The sequence below is a fragment of the Arvicanthis niloticus genome, chromosome 14, assembly GCF_011762505.2.
Source record: "Arvicanthis niloticus isolate mArvNil1 chromosome 14, mArvNil1.pat.X, whole genome shotgun sequence".
In the NCBI taxonomy this organism is placed as follows: domain Eukaryota; kingdom Metazoa; phylum Chordata; class Mammalia; order Rodentia; family Muridae; genus Arvicanthis; species Arvicanthis niloticus.
Window position 1 is genome coordinate 22029630 of NC_047671.1, and position 19610 is coordinate 22049239.

The 19610-nt window shown below is 45.2% G+C and overlaps 1 protein-coding gene across 1 annotated transcript in view; it reads right to left on the reverse strand.

Moving 5' to 3' along the window:
- Positions 1-15056, reverse strand: part of Gnal (G protein subunit alpha L) — a 135388-nt gene extending 120332 nt beyond the window's left edge. The window contains exon 1 of the mRNA XM_034518570.2: positions 14445-15056. Within this exon, the coding sequence (XP_034374461.1) occupies positions 14445-14790 (346 nt within the window). The 5' untranslated portion in view covers positions 14791-15056. The remainder of the gene's footprint in view (positions 1-14444) is intronic.
- Positions 15057-19610: the final 4554 nt, after the last annotated feature.

Consider the following 19610-nt stretch of genomic DNA (forward strand, 5'->3'; position numbering starts at 1 on the left):
GATATCAGGCTCTGCTGACTTCTTTTTTTTTTTTTTTATTAGATATTTTATTTACACTTCAGATGGCATCCCCTATCCCCACTCCCCCCCACCCCCCTTAGGAAACCCCTATCCCATGCCCCCTTTTCCTTTTTGCATTTATACATTTTTAAAAAAATGTTAATCATAGGCTTTATAAGTTTGGAATTGTTCAATCAGAGGTGTAACCCACTGACCGACCTAGATATAACAACTATCTTTGACTGGTGGAGATACATGAATATCTGCCTCCCTGTCTCCCCCCTCTTTCTCTCTTTCATCACCTAGCTTCTCCTCTCCTCCTTCTCCTCTTCTTACTCCTTTTCTTCCTCTCAGTACTCCTCCTACCTTAGCTCCTCCTACACATCACCCTTCCTGTTAAAATGAAACTTTTCTCTCAAAATACAATTAGAGCATAATTATGCCAATTTGTACCAGTGAGGTACAGGATAGTCCTGATACCCAGTCCATCCTTTTGTTGACTAACCAGCACCTCTGTCATCTATTCTAACTAAAACATTTAGTTCTGAACCTGGCTTTAGGGTGAATGTCAGCTGACGACCATCCACTCAAATCTTTTCTCTTAAGGTCAATGCCCCTCCTACCTGCCTCCCTGGTTGTTGCTCCTCTGTGCCTACTATATGCTAGTTTATACTGTATACTTATATATATAATAAAATATATAGTAATATATAATATAATATATAGTAGTATATGTATACATACATATATACACCATATATATATATATCTATATCTATATCTATATATATATATATATAGAGAGAGAGAGAGAGAGGGAGAGAGAGTATATAGCATAGTAGTCTCCTCCATTGGCAAGTTCCTTTTCTATCTACTCAGGTAGCCATGGTTAACTGAGATCTGAAAACGTTCAACGAAGAATTCCAGAAACAAACAATACATAATTTAAAAACAGCTTTTATTACCCCATATTATTGTAATAGTTCTAGGTATTAGCCTAGGTATGTAAATTAATATAATTTATTGTACTTAATGTATAGATTAAACTTTGTCATAGCTATGCATGCATAGAACAAAGCATAGTGTCTATGGGGCATTTGGGCACTGTGGAGAAATCTTGGAATTCATCCCCCTGGGATAAAGAGAGTTGTATGCCAGGGCTGCCTACTTCATCTGTCTCCTGCTGGAGGCCATGAGCTCATGAGGACAAGTCTGTAGGCAGATTCTCAGAATCTGGGACGTGTGACTACTGAATCTTACGCTTATTAAGATTTGCTTGTGTCTTAATGTCCGATAATGACTAGTCAACAGTGAGTAGGTGAGAGCACAGCTCAGTATCTGTGTTAATACATTTATTGTCCCACACGTTCAATGGCTGATTGATTAGTGACAGCCACTCAGTCTTTAGGGCTCTGCTGGTTTTGGCTGTATCCCAGGTTTCCTTCTCAGGGTAAGTGTAAGCTTGCGGTTTGTCTCCTCTGGCTTCTGAGGGGCAGGGGCTGAGGAGGATAAAATCTGCTTACTGCTTCTGTTCCGTGGATCCTGCTCAGGCCTGGGAGCACTGATCTGTCCTGCTGTTCTGTTTCACTCCTGTGCTGGTGAGAAGCACATGTACATATTTATGCAGGTCATTTACTTCTAGGGAATTCTCTTTCCAGGAAAGGAAGAACAGTGGCATCTTGGTACATATGAGCTTCAGGGATCAGACTTTGACCTGTTTTTTTTTTTTTTTTTCCTTGCTGCCTTTCTGTGGAGACTCTGGGACATACTATCTGCTTCCAGAGGGGCCCATAAAATGCATCCTCTCCTATAGTCAGGTTTCCACACTTTTGATCAGCAACTGTCTCTTTCTTATAATGACTCTGTTCCGGCTGCAGACAAAGGAGTTAACCAGAACTCTTTTGTGGAGTCTCTTATGGTAATGTCTTATGTGCTGCTGACCAGGGAAGAGTAGCTGCTCCCTGTACTCCCAGATTAGCTAGCCATTCCTCCAACCCATGTCAAAGGTTTCAAAGGCAAATAATAGTTCCTGAATCCCTCAGTGCATGTACTGGCTTGTTTTGTGTGTCAACTTGACACCTTGCTGGAGTTATCACAAACAAAGGAGCCTCCCTTGAGGAAATGCCTCCATTAGATCCAGCTGTAAGGCATTTTCTCAATTAATGATCAAGGGAGGGGGGAGGGCCCATTGTGGGTGGTGCCATCCCTGGACTGGTAGTCTTGTGTTCTATAAGAAAACAAGCTGAGCAAACCAGGGGGAGCAAGCCAGTAAGTAACATCCCTTCATGACCCCTGCATCAGCTTCTTCCTGACCCGCTAGAGTGCCAGTCCTGACTTTCTTTGTGATGAACAGCAATGTGGAAAGTATAAGCTGAATAAACCCTTTCCTCCCCATCTTGGTCATGATGTTTGTGCAGGAATACAAACCCTGAGTAAGACAGTGCATTTTGTTCCTTTTGAGAAATGTCATGATTTAATAGATAAAATAATGCTATGGATATTCAGTACCTGTAGAAGTTAGGGAACTAGAAAGAGGCTATGTTGACTGACTTCACAATACCTTTGTGGGGCTGGAGTCACACATGGCTGTGAGGTGCTGGAAAGCAAACCTGGGTTCTGTGCAAGACTAGTCAGGGTTCTTAACCACTGAGGCACCTCTCCAGCCCAGGAGGGAGCTTTAAATGATGATTTTCTTATTCATAAACACAGCTTTCAACAGCAGAACACTGTGTCTCTTAGCTTGATTTAAATTAACTTACCTGGCCTCTTTAAAAGGATAAGCTTGTGCTTGTGGCTCTGAGAAGGTGTTCAGAGTAACTCGGACCTCCCTGTTCTGGTCACTCTGTTTCCTCTTCCTTCTCACTAACTCCTTTGTTCCCAATCTAAGGACATAATCCAGGGCAGATTGTTTATTTTGGCAAATTTAAGCTTTTAGAGGCATTCTGGTCCACAGCAAAGCTGAACAGAGGTACAGAGATTCTCCATCTGTCCCTCGCCCTCTGTGTCCCACACAGCCTCTCTGTCATCATTCCCCGGAGAGATGCATCTGGCACCACGGATGAAGCAGCCAGACACATCACCCTCATTGGGTCTGCAGAGTGCACCATTTTGCTGGGCATTCTGTGGTTTTGGATGAAGAAGCAACAGCACACATCCTCCCTGGCTGTGATGGATGATGGATAGGTCAGCATCCCTACCCTAAAGATGCCCCTGCCCCTCCTAGCCCTACCAAGGGAACCTGAAACACCAGACAGTTTTACTGGCCCCTAAACACACAGGGTCACTGCCTTAGTGGGTAGGATCTCAATTCCATGTTTTTCAGAGGAAGCATGGACTGCAGTTAGAGACCGCCCCTTCTTCTCCAGATGCCGTCAGTACCTTTGGCACTGTGAGTGCTCCAGTTGTGAAGCAACCGTCCCTTGTGGGTTCTTTTTCTTTTTTTTTCTTTTAAAAATATTTTTAAAAATTAACTTATTATTCATTTTAAGTGTATGGGTGCTTTGTTTGCATGCATATATGTATATCATATTCATGACCCCTAGTGGCCACAGGGGTCAGAAGAGAGTGTCAGATCCCTGAAATGGAGTTAGTTATATGTGATTGAGAACCAGCATGTGGGTGCTGGGAACTGGACTGGTGTCTTTTGGAAGAGCAAGTGTACTTCTTTTGGTGGGTGGAGAATAAAATTTATTTATTGCTTATTTTTATAGAAAAAATACTTAATACTAGAGATACAAAATTAGAAACGCTGTTTTTCAATTTGACCCTACATCTCATTATTTAGGAAGTCATTCACTTTTCCACTGGGGGGAAGGTAGGGCGGGGTTAATGTTATGTACCTATTCCATTTCTTTTCTTTTTTTAAACTTTTTATTGGCTCTTTGTAAATATCACATCATGCACCACTCACCTCCCCAACCCTCGTACTCACCCTCTGCCCTTCCAACCTTCCCCCCAAAAGAAAAAAAAATTCTCTGTGGAAGCTGTAGTGTGTCACAGTGTGTCCAACAGTGTACCCTTTAGTCCACACATCTTAGAGCAGGTGTTCTTAACCACCCAGCCAGCTCTCCAGTCCCACCCCCTTCCCCATTCTCATTTAATTCTGCCATGGAACTTTGGTTCTAGATTCACCACCACTCTTCTCCGCATGACCAGTGCTGGGGACTGCCATGAGGGCCACCTGCATGTCACTGCTAGGTCAGCGCTCTGCTGAGGTGCTACACCACAAACTCCTGTAGTGGGGCATCTCCTGATGATTGTTTCCAGGGTCACCATCAGTGGTTCAGGCCACGGTACTCAGGTCTTATCTTTGAGGACGTACATGTTTAAAAACCATTCACAAATGGAGTTGGTCAGCCAGCACGTTCTTTCTCTCTTGATCGCTCCTAAATCAGTTTTGCTCTAAATTGCAGACCTGTTGACAGACAGTGGAGGAGTGGCCTGCAGTAGGGGGATGGAGGCTGAGTCCACACAGCTTAACTGCTCACTCTGTGGCTACAGGAACCATTGTCTGAGCAGAGACAGGCAGGCTCCTGTGTCCACCAGTGCAGAGACAGTGAATTCTCCCAACCTTTGGCACTTTGCTGCACAGTTCATTCGTAGTTTTCTAAACTTCCTTTTTCACGGTGTAGCATGGGACAAGCGATACTGAACTTTCTGGTCTCCTTGGGGCTAATGTCTCTGTGTCCTTTTCAATTTTCAAGCTGTTTACCAATCCTGGGAACCTGCAAGCCCCGATGTCTTCTTTTCTATCTTCATTATCCTTGACCTTGCTCAGCTGCTGAGTGTTCTTCTTCCCCAAATTCTTTTTTTTCCCCAGAGAGGCAGGGAATGCTACAGCTGCTCGGTCTACTATCACCACCACAGTGTCTGGTCTTTCCTCTCTATCATCCATTCGTTTTCTGTGTTTGCCTCATACCTCTTGTTCAGAACAGCATGCTCTTGGTCAGCGACTGGTTGTGCTGCTACCTTCCAGGGTTGTAAAGAGGTACAGATAGCCAGAATTGGCGACTTGCTCTGTCACATGGCAGTTGCATGAACATGGGACCATAGGGGACATTCTAGGATGTGTGATGTTGCTCACCCAAGTTCAAAATCAAAGGTTTAATTACCATGCTAAATGAAACTAAACCAGATCAAACTGGAACAGATATACACTGCCTTAATTAGGGTTTCTATTGGTGTGTTAAAACACCACAACCACAAGCAACTTGAGGAAGAAAGAATTTCTTTTACCTTATAACTTGTAGTCCATTAACCAGGGACATCAGACGAGGAACCTGGAGGCAGGAATTGATGCAGAGTGTGGGGAGCCGACAGAAGGTGGCTATCATCCTTGCAGCCATCTTGAGCCATATACCTTCCTGACAAGAGACTTGTTTACAATAGCCTACAACAGCTGAGCACACTCTGATAACATCTTGTTTTAGAAACCCAGGATTTTCCCTTGGGTGTGTGAGACCTAAAGGTGTGACTTAAAGGTGTGATTTAGAGATAAGACTTAAAGATGTGACTTAAATGCGTGACTTAAAAGCGTGGCTTAGAAGTGAGACATATAAAAGGCAAGAGGCAGACAGAAGAAATTATTAGACACTTGTACTTGGAAGAGTACTTGAGACTTGAGACTTGAGGCAGGTAACTTGGAACTGGGAAAGAGACTAGCAACTTAGAACTAGGACTTGAGACTTGGTACTAGGAACTAGGGACTAGGAACTGGGAACTATGGACTTGGAGAGAAGAAGAGAGACTAAAGAATAAACGGGATTGAATCACACTCTGTCTGGTCTCTATTCTTTGTGTCCATCTTCATTCTCTCTCTTGCTGAACCCTGACCCGTGGACCGGAGCAGCTTGGGCCAGTGAGGGCTCTAACAATTTAGCTCCCAAGGCTTTTGGCAGTGTGGGTTCCAATATTGAGAGTGGTCCGTGACATTTTGGCCCCCAAACATGGGGTAGCTCGGCCCGCAACAACAGAGGCCATGGAGGATCACTACTTATTGGCTTGATCCTTATGGCTTGCTTAGACTGACTCTCTCTCTCTCTCTCTCTCTCTCTCTCTCTCTCTCTCTCAAGGCAGGGTTTCTCTGTGTAGCTGAATGTCCTGGAACATACTTTGTAGACCAGGCTGGCCTCGAACTCAGAGATACTCCTGTCTCTGCCCCCAGAGTGCTGGGATTAAAGATGTGCTGCACCACTGCCTGGACAGCCTGCTTCTTTATACAACCCAGGACCACACCCAGGAGTGGTAGTGCTCACAGTGTGCTGGGCCCTCTCACATCGACCATCAATTAAGAAAATGCCTTACAGACTAGCCAATCCTATGGAGGTATTTTTAAATTAAGATTTCTTCTTCCCAGATGGTCCTGGCTTATGTTGACATAAAACTAGCCATAAAAATCGACTCCTTCTCAGCTTGACACACAAACACACCACTTATTAAGCCACGACATTTTTTGTTGTACCCACGATGCCATGTTAACATGACAACATAAAACATTCCAATTTTAAATAAAAACCCCACTGGTTTTAAACGTTCCAACATTTTAGAAGTCTAGTCTCTTCTAAAATATCCAAATTGCAAACTTTCTCTAAAATTTCATCTCTTTAAGAGTTCAAAGCCTCTCAACTATGGATGCCTGTTAAATAAAAAACAGGTATGTTCTTACTCCAAGATGGAAGAACCAGGGCATAGTTATAATCAAACTAAACCAGATCAAAGTTCAGCAGTATACAAAGTTCAGAGCTTGGTGTCTGGGACTCACTCACAATTCCCTGGGCTCCAAAGGGCCTTGGCAGCTTCATTTTTCTGGCTCTGTCACCCACAACACACACAACTTGACTCATAGGCTCAGAATGGCCCCATTCCACATCTGCTGCTGTCCTTGGCAGCTGTGGTACTGCCTCTACAAAATGCTGAGGTCTCTGAAACTGACCTGCACCTTTACCAATACCCTTTCCTAGACTCTTTCCAGGGACTCTGATTTCATCACATGGCACCAAGCCTTAGTGTCTCTTCATGATCCCTTCAAAAGATGGAATTCTACTGCAGCTGAGTGTGGGGAGCCAACAAAAGGCAGCTATCATCCTTGCAGCCATCTTGAGCCATATACCCTGAGAAGAGATTTGATTACATTAGCTTACAACAGCTGAGCACACTCTGATAACATCTTGGTTTAGATACCTAGGATCTTCCCTTGGGTGTGTGAGACTTAAAGCTGAGATTTAGAGCAGAGACTTAAGGGCTTGACTTAGAGATCAGATTTAGAGACAAGGCCTAAGGGCATGACTTAAAGGCGTGACTTAGAGGTGTGGCTTAGAAGTGAGATATATAAAAGGCAAGAGGCAGACAGAAGAAATTATTATCAGTACAACTTGGAACTAGGAATTAGGTTAGAGAGTTCAACTTGGAGTTAGTTATTAGGTATTAGGCACTTGGCACTTGGAGGAAAAACTTGGAATTAGACATTAGGCACTTAGCACTTGGAAGAAGAAACTTGGAACTTGGAGGTACTAGGGACTAGGAACTAGGGACTAGGAACTCAAGACTTGGGACTTGGATTAGGAAGAGAGACTGAAGAATAAACGGGATTGAATCACACTCTGTCTGGTCTCCATTCTTCATGTCCATCCTCACTCTCTCTCTTGCTGAACCCCGACCGGCAGACCAGAGCAGCTTGAGGCAGTGTGGGCTTTAACAGTTTAACCCCCAAGGCTTTTGGCAGTGCAGGTTCCAACATTGACAGAACGGTCCAAGACACTTTGGCCCCCAACTGTGGGGCAGCTCAGCCGCAACAGCTGAACAACCTTCACCCACCGTCTTTCCCAGCCTCTTTTCAGGTATGCCAGGCAAGCCACACTGTACCAAGCCTCAATGGCTCATCATGACCGCTTCATGGTTTCTAAACCAATACTGCCTAGAAAACTCTTACTCATTACCAAGTTCACCTGTCAGCACAAGGTACAGCCTCAGTGGCCTCCTCGGGAACACAGCTTCTGTGTACTGATCTTTGGTGAAGGAAACACTTCCCAGAAGATTTTGCCTCAATGATGCTGGTGTCTTCGTAGTCACAGCTGATTCTCAGGCTCAGCTGATCAGCACTGGTTGTCTCAGCCAAGAAAATGTTCACTTTAGTGGTTTTGGTCTCTTGGTAAATATGGCCGACCCAAACCAGAGATTCTTAATACCAAATAGCAAGTGGCTTGGGTAATCTTTAAAGGACTCTCAAACTTCCCTCTGAAGCTTCACAACCCATGTCTCCATTGAATGCATTTCTATCAATTCTCCTGTTTCGGAAACTCCTGCAGAATAGTCCACTGAGCTATGATCACTTAATGGCTTTCTCAGCTTAAAGTTCCAAGCTCCTTTCTCAATCCTTCCCCACCTCCAGAGTCAGGTCTGTCACAGCAATGCTACATGACCTGGCTTTATCTTCTGTCCTAGAGTTTCTATTGCTGGAACAAAACACCATGGCCAAAAGCAGCTTGTGGCGGAAAGGGTTTCATCTTATAGTTTATAATCCCTCATCCAGGGAAGTCAGGACAGGAACCGGGAGGCAGGAGCTGGTACAGAGGCCATGGAGGAGTGCTACTTACTGGCTTGATCCTCATGGCTTGCCCAGCCTGCTTTCTTATAGGACCCAGGACCACCTGCTCAGGGGTAGCACTTCTCACAGAGAGCTGAGTCCTCCCGTATCAACCATCAATCAAGAAAAATACCCCACAGACTTATCTACAGGCTAATCCCATTGAGACATTTTCTTGATTAAGATTCCATCTTCCCAGATGATCCTAGCTTGTGTGTCAAGTTGATATAAAAACTGGCCAGCACAAACATACAAATCAAAAATAGATTAAAAAAATTACTAACTCCACAGGGTGGTGAAAAATTCTTGTGGGACTTCACCCTGTGCTTCTAAAGGAGCTAAAGACATGAGTTAAAGTCCCACCAGGATTCTGGTTAAAAACAAACAAACAAACAAACAAACAAGCCAACAGCAGTAGTGACTGTCCCAGAGAGATTGCTCTTCATGAAAGAGGTATGGTTGAAATATATCTATCTATCTATCTATCTATCTATCTATCTATCTATCTATCTATCTATCTATCTATCTATCTATCCATCTATTACTTTTGCTGCTTCCATTCTTCCTCTCCCACCCCCATCTTTCTTTTTGAGACAAAGTTTTGCTATTTGGCTCTGATTGGCTTGGAATTCACTTTATTACCCAGGCTAGCCTCAAACTCATGGTGATCCTACCTCAGACTCCCCAAGGCTGGTATTATGTGTGCCACTGTATACAGCTCTGCTATATAAGCTTCATGTGTTGAACTTAATTGAAAATTTGAAGTATTAAGAGAGTAGACACTTAATCTAAATCTGGTGTCTAGAGGTAGTGCCTATACAAACTATTTAGAATCTAGATGAGGTCGTTAGGGTGGATTTCCATGATTGAATAACCAAGGGCTTTAGAAGAGGAGGGAGAGAGACCAGCATATCTCCTCTCCTCTCCTCTCCTCTCCTCTCCTCTCCTCTCCTCTCCTCTCCTCTCCTCTCCTCTCCTCTCCTCTCCCCTCCCCTCCCCTCCCCTCCCCTCCCCTCCCCTCCCCTCCCCTCCCCTCCTCTTCTCTTCTCTTCTCTTCTCTCCCCTTCCCTCCTCTCCTCTCCTCTCCTCTCCTCTCCTCTCCTCTCCTCTCCTCTCCTCTCCTCTCCTCTCCTCTCCTCTCCTTTTTTTTTCTCCTTCCCCATCTTGAACATCAGGACAGCACCACCTTGAGGCCAAGAGATCACCAAGAGAATAACAGACAGTCACCACATGCAAGCCCTTCAATATTGGTCTTCAGAAGTATAAGCCACAGTAAACCTCCCTTTGTTATAAAGTTACTTGGCCTCAGGTATTTCATGATAGTTGCAAAATGATATACCTCGTCAAGCCAATTATGCTTCTAATTAGTATAGATAAGGGCTTTCCATCAGTGGGTCTTCTCAGTGTGGTCTGAGGGAAACCAGAGGCAAGAATGAGCTAACCACGTGTTGGTCATGCAGACTGTGGCTCAAAAAATATGATCTAATGATGCTTAAGAAATGGTCTTGCTGGATGTGGTAGCACATGCCTTCAGGCCCAGCCCTTGGGAGGTAGTGGCAGGTGGACCTCTGGAGGACAGACAGAGCTACACAATAAACCCTGCCTAGAAAAATTAGTCTTCAGAGGAAAACTGGTATTTCTATCATATTCTAGGAATTCATAACACCTGGCCACTATAGGAACCAGTGTAGGTTCTCATAAGGCATCAAGGAAATGAAGCTGCCTCTTGTAAGACAGGGCATGCACTCTCTGCCTTAATTGCTGGTTAGGACACAATTTTTCATTTGTAATTCAATATATTCTTCTAAGAGCTGTAACAGTCCCAGCATTCCTTACCAGACTAGAGCCTTATGGAACCTATTCATTGGTGTTGGAGAGCAGACAACACCCCCACAATGACATACTTCCTCCAACAAGGCTACACATTCTCCAATAAGGCCACACCTCCTAATAGTGGCACTTCCCAAACATGTTCAAACCACCACAGTTCCCAATGTGGGCTCACAATTTAGGATCAATAAAGGAGTGGGCAAGCAAATCACTAGCAAACACAGGAGCAACAGAAACAGACAATCTACAATCAAGGGCCTACAAGTCTGATCCATAACTTTCGGTCAAGTTCTTTCTAAATTGTGACAAATGTCAACAAGCTTTCTGTAAACAGCCCAAATCTACTCGAAATATATAAACTATATTAGCCAGTATTAGCCTGATGTAAAAGTTTTTTTTTTTTTTTTTTTTTTTGAACCCAAGTCCAGTACCTGCTATCACTGAACTAATCTTAGACCCAGGTTTTGCTGTTGATCGTCTTGGGTGGAATGTACTCCACAAATGAATCATTTGGGCTAAGACCACTTACATTAGATGTTTATGTGCAAACTGTATTATGCTATGAGGTAGTGTCTTTAGAGAGAAAAACAACCAAAAATGCGCTAAAGAAATCTATGCCTTAGAGCCATCCAGAGCATTCTTCAGAGGCCATTTCCCACTTTTCTCTTACAAAGTCATCCTTCATAATTTATCATAAATCAAATGCTTTTTGCTTTGTATATTTCTGGTGGTGGTGCTTCTGGGATTGAACCCAAACTCTTATACTTACTAAGCCTCATTTCCGTTATTTTTAGGAGTTATATCTGACTAGTCAGTCACACAGAAAAACCTCATGATGGGGCAGAGAGATGGTTCAGTGGTTAAGAGCATTTGGTGTTCCAATAGTGGACTCCCACTATTCCCAGCACCCACACAGGAGTTTGTAACTGTCTATAGTTCCAGTCCCAAGGTAGCTGATGCCATCTTCCTGCCTCCAAGGCTATTGGATGCACATGGTGCACAGAAATACATGCAGATAAAACTCCAAATATACAAAAGAAAAAGCAAAAAAAAAACCTTGTTAATCATAACTCATGGCCTTATCTTTCTAACCTATTTCTTGAGACCACAATCCTCCTCCTTTTGAGCTTTGAAAAATATGACCATTAAACAAATTGGAAGTATGTGTGAACTTTGAGCTCTTATTTCAAGCATGAGGTAGCAAACAAGTTGTATTGGGCTAGGAGACAATATCTTTGAAGAGTACAGTCATTTGGAATTTATTACAAGCAGTTCAAATTTATTTTGTCTTTCAAAAATGTATTTAGTGCTCATGCCTGCCACTATGGTTCAAAGTAGGCATGAAAGTCTAGAAATGTAATTTTGTATCCTCAGGCTCTCTTGAAACCTTTGTTTCACCGTGTTCCAGAAGTTGGTACTGGAGAGCTGAACTCTGATGCTTTGTCCTCTTTTGAGGCGACTGTTATATTCCTTTTTGGTGTACAGTAGTTACTTCTTTATCTGAAGTTTGGTGTTTGCATAGTTTTAGTTACCAAGGTCAACAGTGGTTAGAAAATACTAAATGAAAAATTTTAGAAATAAAGTGTTTTCTATGACCTTTGTAATTAACACAATGAGATCTTGTGTTGAGCAATGTCTCCCCCCGCCCCCGCCCACCACCACCAAGGAGGTGAATCTTCCTTTGTACAGAGTAGTCACACTGTATATGCTGCTTGCTTATTGGTCACTTAGTAGTTACCTAGTTTTGATACACTTTGGTATTTTCAAGTATCTGTAACACTAGTATGTTACTGATAGGGGGTGTGAGAATTGGCTAGGGTACTTTCTGTATTCTGGAACATGGGAAGGAATCTGCATATATACTCTATTAATGACCTGTTTGTTTTAAAGACTGCAAAGACTTGACACTAGCAGACATTAGCCAGACCCAGGGGTTCAAGAAGTGCGCCATCCCAGATGTTCATAAAGATTATAATGAAAGGCAAGGGCAAAGGGTGATAATGAGGGAGGCATATTCATCATGAGTGCCAAGTCTTTACAACAATATAAAGACTACATAGGAAAAACTGTCTGTTTTCCTCTCTATAACACTGTTGGCTGCCGTTGAAATGCTGAGACAGTTTCTTTAGGTGCTAACCCTCTAGTGACCTTTTCAGATTACCGATCCTCTGAATAAGATGCGTTGTAAACATCTGTGTCTGGTTATGTTCCTGTGGTGACATACAACATATATGATGCTCCAGCATTCCAGATACACAGAAACTCCAGTGTCACTCACCTTGATTTCATCACCAAGAATCTCTGAATCACCTCACAGCATTAGAAGAGCTGGTATAGCACAACAGGATTTGGAGAGAAACCATACCCGTATGGCATTTATTACAGGTTATTGTTCATAAATATTCTACTAGTTGTTATTCTCTGTTGCATTAGTTTAAATAAGTTGTTAGTTTAAATTGTGCCCGATTTACACATTAAGTACCACAATAGGTATACATACACGGGCAAAGCATAGTATGTAGACAGTTCTAGACATGATTTCCATTATCCGTAGAGATCTGGAAATGTATCTCCTGAAGAAAAGTTAGGGCTCTCATGTTTATATTTTGTTTCTTGTTTCAAGAGAAAATTCTCTTTCTTTAGAAGTCATGTATTTTCACCATGATACGGTAGCTAGTTTTGTTTTTCAACTATTCATTCTTAAAGTGGGGGGAAGCCCGTTTAAACTTAACATTTGTTCTTGAGATTTTAAGAGCTGTGCCCATCTCTAAACCAGTTTTTACTTCTCACGGCATAGCCCCCTACATAGAACCGAGCGCCGATGCCAGCCATTCCACCTGATAGCTCACAAAATTGGATCCGATTCTGACATCTCCATTCCCATTCCTAAAAATCTAAAGGGCAACAAGTAGCACAAAGAATTTCTGACTCCGGGACAGTACTTTCCCAGCCTAACTTGCCTTCCATGCCTGGGACTACAGGTTGGTAGGAGAGAACAGACTCACCTAAGTTGCCATCTGACCTCCACACACATGTGTAGCACACCTAAATAAGTGTGCTGAAGTTGTAAAACAAAGCCAACACTTCATGATTTAGAGGATGGAGAGACGGCCTTTGATGCTCATGCATGAGGACCCGCGTTTGGATCCCAGCATCAGGGAAGCCCTGCAATCTCTAGGCTTGGTGCTTACAATTCTTGGTCCAGGTTCAACAAGACTTTGTCTCTGAGGAACAAGGAGAAAAGTGACAGAGCAGGACTCCCAATGTCCTCCTCTGGTCTCTGCTGTGTGCAGACACTCTATGTACACAGACACAAGGAATTCATGACCTATTTCCCTTTCTCATTGCACAGTGTTTTCTAGTTGTTAGTTAATAAGAGCACGCTTATGCTAAAACTCTGAAAAATACCAGCGGACTTCCAAGTGCTGGTAGGTTTATGTCCACTTTATCACAGTTGGGGAGGGACTATTGAGGCTGGGGGCGGGGCACAGGGTGGGAACGGGCAGGCCAGGCCACTCTCTATGTCCCTGGTTCTGGGAAGAGCAAACACCCGCCACAGCACCGGTAAGATTTATAACACTAGGTGGCCAAGGATGCGGTTTCTCAGTAGCCAGCACCCTACATCCATCCCAGCCCCGCTCTCAGACTGTGTTTTCAATAAAAGCTTTGTGGTCCACTAAAAGGCTTTCTAAGTCTCCTATCATTGGCGTTCTTAGAACAAACTAAGCTGCCCGGACTGTGGCAGGAAATGGAGGGCTAGGATCAGACATCCCGGTGGAGTTCACGCTGCGGAAATCAATGGATCAAGGGCGGAAATTTCCCAGAGAGGCACATTAATTAGTAATCGGTGAGCCACTGGCCCTCGGTCACAAGGCATGGAAGAGAGCGAAATCACCCAAGAGCGTTCTGGCGACGAAGCCGTTTAAATGTCAGGCTGAAAGTCATTCTGTCTGCAGAGTCCACGCCTGACATTCCCCAAGGCAGAGTCCCGCCCCAAATCCCTCAGCTCCCGAGCCCACCGGTGCAGACCTACCCAGCAGCAGGAGCCGGTGCGTCTGCTGCAGGTCGCGCTTCTGCTCGCGCAGCATGCGATCGATGCCCCGGCTCACTTTCCTCGCCTCTTTTGCCGCCTCCCGTTCCTCGGCTCGTAGCTGCTCCTGTCGCCGGCGGCTTTGCAGCTCGCCTGGCTGCCGTGCGTTCGCGGGGATCCGGCCGCCGCCACGCCGGAGCAGGGTCCCCACCGGAGCCGGGGCTGGAATCGGGGCAGGGACCGGGGTGGCGCTGGGCTGAGCGTCCTCCGCGCACGGCTCTGAGGCCGCACAGGGGGTGTCCCCCGAGCTCCCAAAGAGCAGCGGCCGCAGGCTGTAGCACAGGCCCATTGGGACGCGGAACGCGGGCAGGACCCCGCGGGTCAGACCGGGGCTCCCCCCGTCGCGGGAGGCAGTGCTGCACTTGGACCCCGGGGCGCCGGCTGCGGGGCGTGGCTGCGGTAGGTCTGGCCGGGGGACCACAGCCCCTCAATGCCCCGAGGGGCCATTGTGCATCCTCCGAACGTCCCAAGCGCTAGCTGGCACCTGGGAACGCCACGAGCAGGCGGAGCTGACCAAGCTGCCTGGCCTCGGCCAGCCCGCCCCCCCCCTCCCCCGTTACCGTAAATGCCATCGCGCATTCTGTCCCGTTACCGTAAATACCGCCTCCTATGGCAAGCATTGGTACCTTGGCTGCCTATCCTAAGTACCGGGCGGAATTCCTTGCTCTGTTGCAGGAATGATTAGGTTACCTCTGGCTAGAGCTGTGACAGAGACTAAGCGACCTATGGTGCTGGGGGCAGGATGGAGAGTTGTTAAACGCTGTTGAAAATGTTAGTTTTTAGTGGAACTTTCTATGAATGAGTAAAACTCCCAAGGACGGGTTGGTGAGACCTTTGAGTAGCAATGGATAGAGTCTATCCGACAGACCCTTCCCTTAAGCTTGGCAGCTTGAATCTGGGAAGATATTAAACAGCACCCTGCTCTATGCACTTAAAAGCCCCGTGACACAAACCAGCTGAACGGATAACGGCGACCGAAGCAATGACTTCCGATCCAGAAGGCCTTGCTCCAGCCATGACCATCACTGCAGACAACTCTTGCGAGCTTTGGAAGACAGTATCCAGCAAGATAGGTTTTGGCGACTGTTAGATGACCCGGAAGCTCTTCTCATTTAGGGCAGGAGGGGAAGCAGCAGTAAGAGGCCAGTGTCATGAAACTAGAGGCTGTGTTGGGATCGGTGCAGGTACGATTCTTCACTTACATGATGCATCCTTACCATGTCCTTCTCCCGGCTATATAGATGGTTCAGCTACTTTTCATGTTGCCTCCATGGTATTGCGACATTAGGTCTAATAAAAAGGATTCTCCAAATGGTCTTTTCTTGCCTGCGTGTGATCTTTATCATGGATACCACCAGCTCAGCTGGAAACAACAGTGGGAACAACCAGCTATGGGACAGAAGACAGCTGAAGGCTTAGGAGAGCAACCACCAGCAGCTCTTGAGGCCCAGTGGCGAGTGACAGGGGGAAGGGCGGTGATGGAAGGAGGAGGTAGAAAGCCAGGGTTGGAAGGAGGAAGACTGTGAAAGGTGAAAAAATAGAGGCTCTGTGGTCACTGGAGGTACCCACCGCTCAGGGCTGAGAGCCCAGATATGCCAGGCCTGCTTCAGAGCTACATTTCGCTGTCATTGTAGGGTAGGAGTGGAGAGTTCTCCAGGACCCTAATACTATCCGGGACTAACAGTAGCTGACTGTTGCTGTTGATATTTAAGAGCAGAGAGTTTCACAGGATGCAGGGTCCCAGGCTGCTGGCAGTTGGACCCTAGAGGGGCAGCAAGCGCACCTGGAGCCAAAAGTCTCTGGCTTCTAAGGCCTGGAGCCGGAACTCAAACTTACAAGGCTAGAGGTATTGCAAAGGCCAAACACTTCTTTTATGGGGAGAGAGGGAAGGAGGATTACTTTAAAAGATTAGGGTGATTACATCATTTCCCTCTTCTCTTTCCTCCCTCCATGAACACACACACACACGCACACGCACACGCACACAAATATAACTTCCTCAGCCCCCCAGTAGCATGCTTAGTACCTTCCTATGAAAGCTAGCCGATACAGATGAAGCTACTAGGTCACTAGTGCCAGCTCAATGTCTTCATGTCTTATGACTCAAGTATATGGCGTCTTCAGCAATAGGGTCTTACCATAAAGACTCGAGGGGTAGCCACGAGCACCAATACTAGCTTGTAAAGTTGGGGGCACTTTGGGGACTTCAGTGGCCAACAATTCCAAAAGAAGTAACGTACTCCTGGCATTAGGCTTTCGGTTAGCCTACTAGATATATACCCAGTAACAGATTGCTGGGTCATATGGTAGTTCTTTGTAAATACATTTAAAAATGCTTTCGTGTATGTATGTATGTATGAGCACGCATGCACGTGCCTCCTTGCTGTGATGTGCATGTAGAGAACGGAGCACAATTTTTGGAAGCTGGTCCCCTTCTTCCACCAGGTGATAACCAAAGTCATTCTGGTCAGGCTTGGCAACAAGCAGCTTTTCTAACTGTGCCTTCTCATCAACCAAGATGTGGTAGTTTCTAATTTTAGTGCTTTTGTTTTGAGGACCTACCATACTGTATATTATGTCACAAAATTCCCGAAGGAGAATATGGTAAGTAGTGCTTTTAACATAAAAAGTCATTATGAGATCATGCCTATGTTTTATTTAACCCATGTACTGCGTAAATATACAGCAAACATTACATCGCACCCTTAAATATATATTATCAGTTACAAAGAGTTTGAATGCAGCTAATTTAGTTTCTAACTATAAAGCTACTTTTATTGCCTTTCTGTTGCGGTGATAAGAACACCATGACTTATAAACAAGAAAAACTGGCCTTACCTGTCCAGAGGGTTAAAGTCCATGGTGAAAGCGAGGGTATGGCAGTAGGCAACTGAGAGCTTACATCTTGATCCACAAACCGGGGGCAAAGAGAGTACCCTGGGGATGACAGGAGGCTTTGGCATGCCCAAGCTTGCAGCCAGTGAAGTTTCAAAAGGTTAACACGATTTCAGGCTAGTTTTACTTCCTGCTTGTGGTTTGAGATATGAGCTCTCAGCTGTTCCTGCTGCCGCGCCTTTGCTCCGCCCAAGTAAACTCTTTCTTCTGTCAGTTGTGTTGGTCATGACGGTTTGTCACAGCAATAGAAAAATAACTAAGACTGTGTGATACCTGGTATATCAACCAGACTCCTGGGTAGACAACACGCTTTAACAGTCAGCTGACATTAAACATTTATTTTTCTCTGTTACAAAATTATTTTAGGGGGGGCTGAAGTGATGGCTCAGTGGTTAAGAGCACTGGCTGTTCTTCCAGAGGTCCTGAATTCAATTCCCAGCAACCATGTGGTGGGTCACAATCATCTATAATGGGATCTGATTCCCTTTCTGACATGCATGAAGACAGAACACTCATATATGCTAAATAAATAAATAAATAAATATTTTATTTTATTTTTAGGGCTGGAGAGATGGCTCAGCAGTTCAGAGCATTTGTGGCTCATGCAGCATCCTGGGTTCTAAGGCCCCACATTGCCAATTACAACCATTTGTAACTCCAATTCCCAGGGATCTGATTCCCTCTTCTGGCTTCTGCAGGTATCAGGTATGCATGTGGTGCAAACACACACACACACACACACACACACACACACACACACACACACACGCAGACAAAACATTTATACACATAAAAGAAAAATAACTTAAAAGACTTTATTGAGAAGAATGTAAGTGTGTATGCGTGGATCTGTGTGTGGGTTGGTACATGGGAGTGTGCCTGCTGTGGACATTGGATCCTCTAGCACTGGAACTACCCATTGTGGGTTCTAGAAACAGAACTTGGGTCTTCTCCAAGAATGGCTCACTCTCTTAGCCTCTGAGTCATCTCCCCAGTCTCAAATACTTAGCTTTTATTGATGCATTTGAAACTTTGACTGTTAGTGGATTTTGTATGGACTTTGTTCTCCTCTGGTGTTTATAACCTCATTTCTTGCTTTCAGAGCATCGATATTTCATACCATGGGCCATGATGCTAGCCATCCTGCTAAGCACTTCCTATTCTCTTTTCTCTCTCCTCTCCTCTCCTCTCCTCTCCTCTCCTCTCCTCTCCTCTCCTCTCCTCTCCTCTCCCCTCCCCTCCCCTCCCCTCCCCTCCCCTCCCCTCCCCTCCCCTCCTCTCCTCTCCTCTTCTCTTTTCTTTCCCACGTGTAGCCATGGCTGTCCTAGATTCGTTCTGTAGACCAGGCTGGCTTCAAATTCGCAGAGACCCACCTGCCTCTGCCTCCCTAGTGCTGGGACTGAAGGCCTGCACTACCACGTCTGGCTGCTAAGCATTTCTTATTTCCTCTTTTTTAGGCTTCACCTTTTGGTTTCCTACAGTGTAGAAACTGATTTTGGTGCCAATGGTGATACTGGGATGGAAAAACCTAAATAAGCTCTGCTGGTTCTCTCTCTTATGTAACATTTTTGGAGGTCACACAGTTGGCCATGAGTTATTAGTTTTGTTGTTGTTTTGTTGACAACACCTCCAATGACTGGAACACTGGAGTTTGTAATGCCCGTCACTACAAATGCCAGTGAACGGAGACAGGGGCTGAAAAAATCTCATTTATTCTGAGGGCTTGTAACCTGAGAAGGCAGCAGGTTAACACGCTAGAAAACTTAGGTCTCATGTCTAGACAGCAAAAGGGCCCACATGACAGTCAGCCACTCCAGAATTGAGTCTTGCTCCTCTGGCCAGACGGTTAACCTGACCGGAGGTCTGTGATGTCGGTGCCTCGTCCCTTACCTCCAGCAGGCTGTTCTTCTCTAGCTCCATTGTATCCTGAGTTACAGGTGTCAGAGCGGGTCACAGGCTTATCACTGTTTCATAGTTAGCTGTGGTGTTGTAGGCCCTGCCACCTGCCAAGAGGTGGAAGACAGACAATATAGATGAAAATGGACCCACGTACCTCAGGACTCGGTGTGAATGTGCACCCGGCACACATCTGCCCAGAAGGCAGAGGTCAGAAGGATTCTGTACGCTTTTTGCCATGTACGTGCAGCTGTTTTCATTTCGGTTAAGTGGTGTGTTTGTCTCCCTGAAGGACAGAGGACTAACCGTTAAGAACAC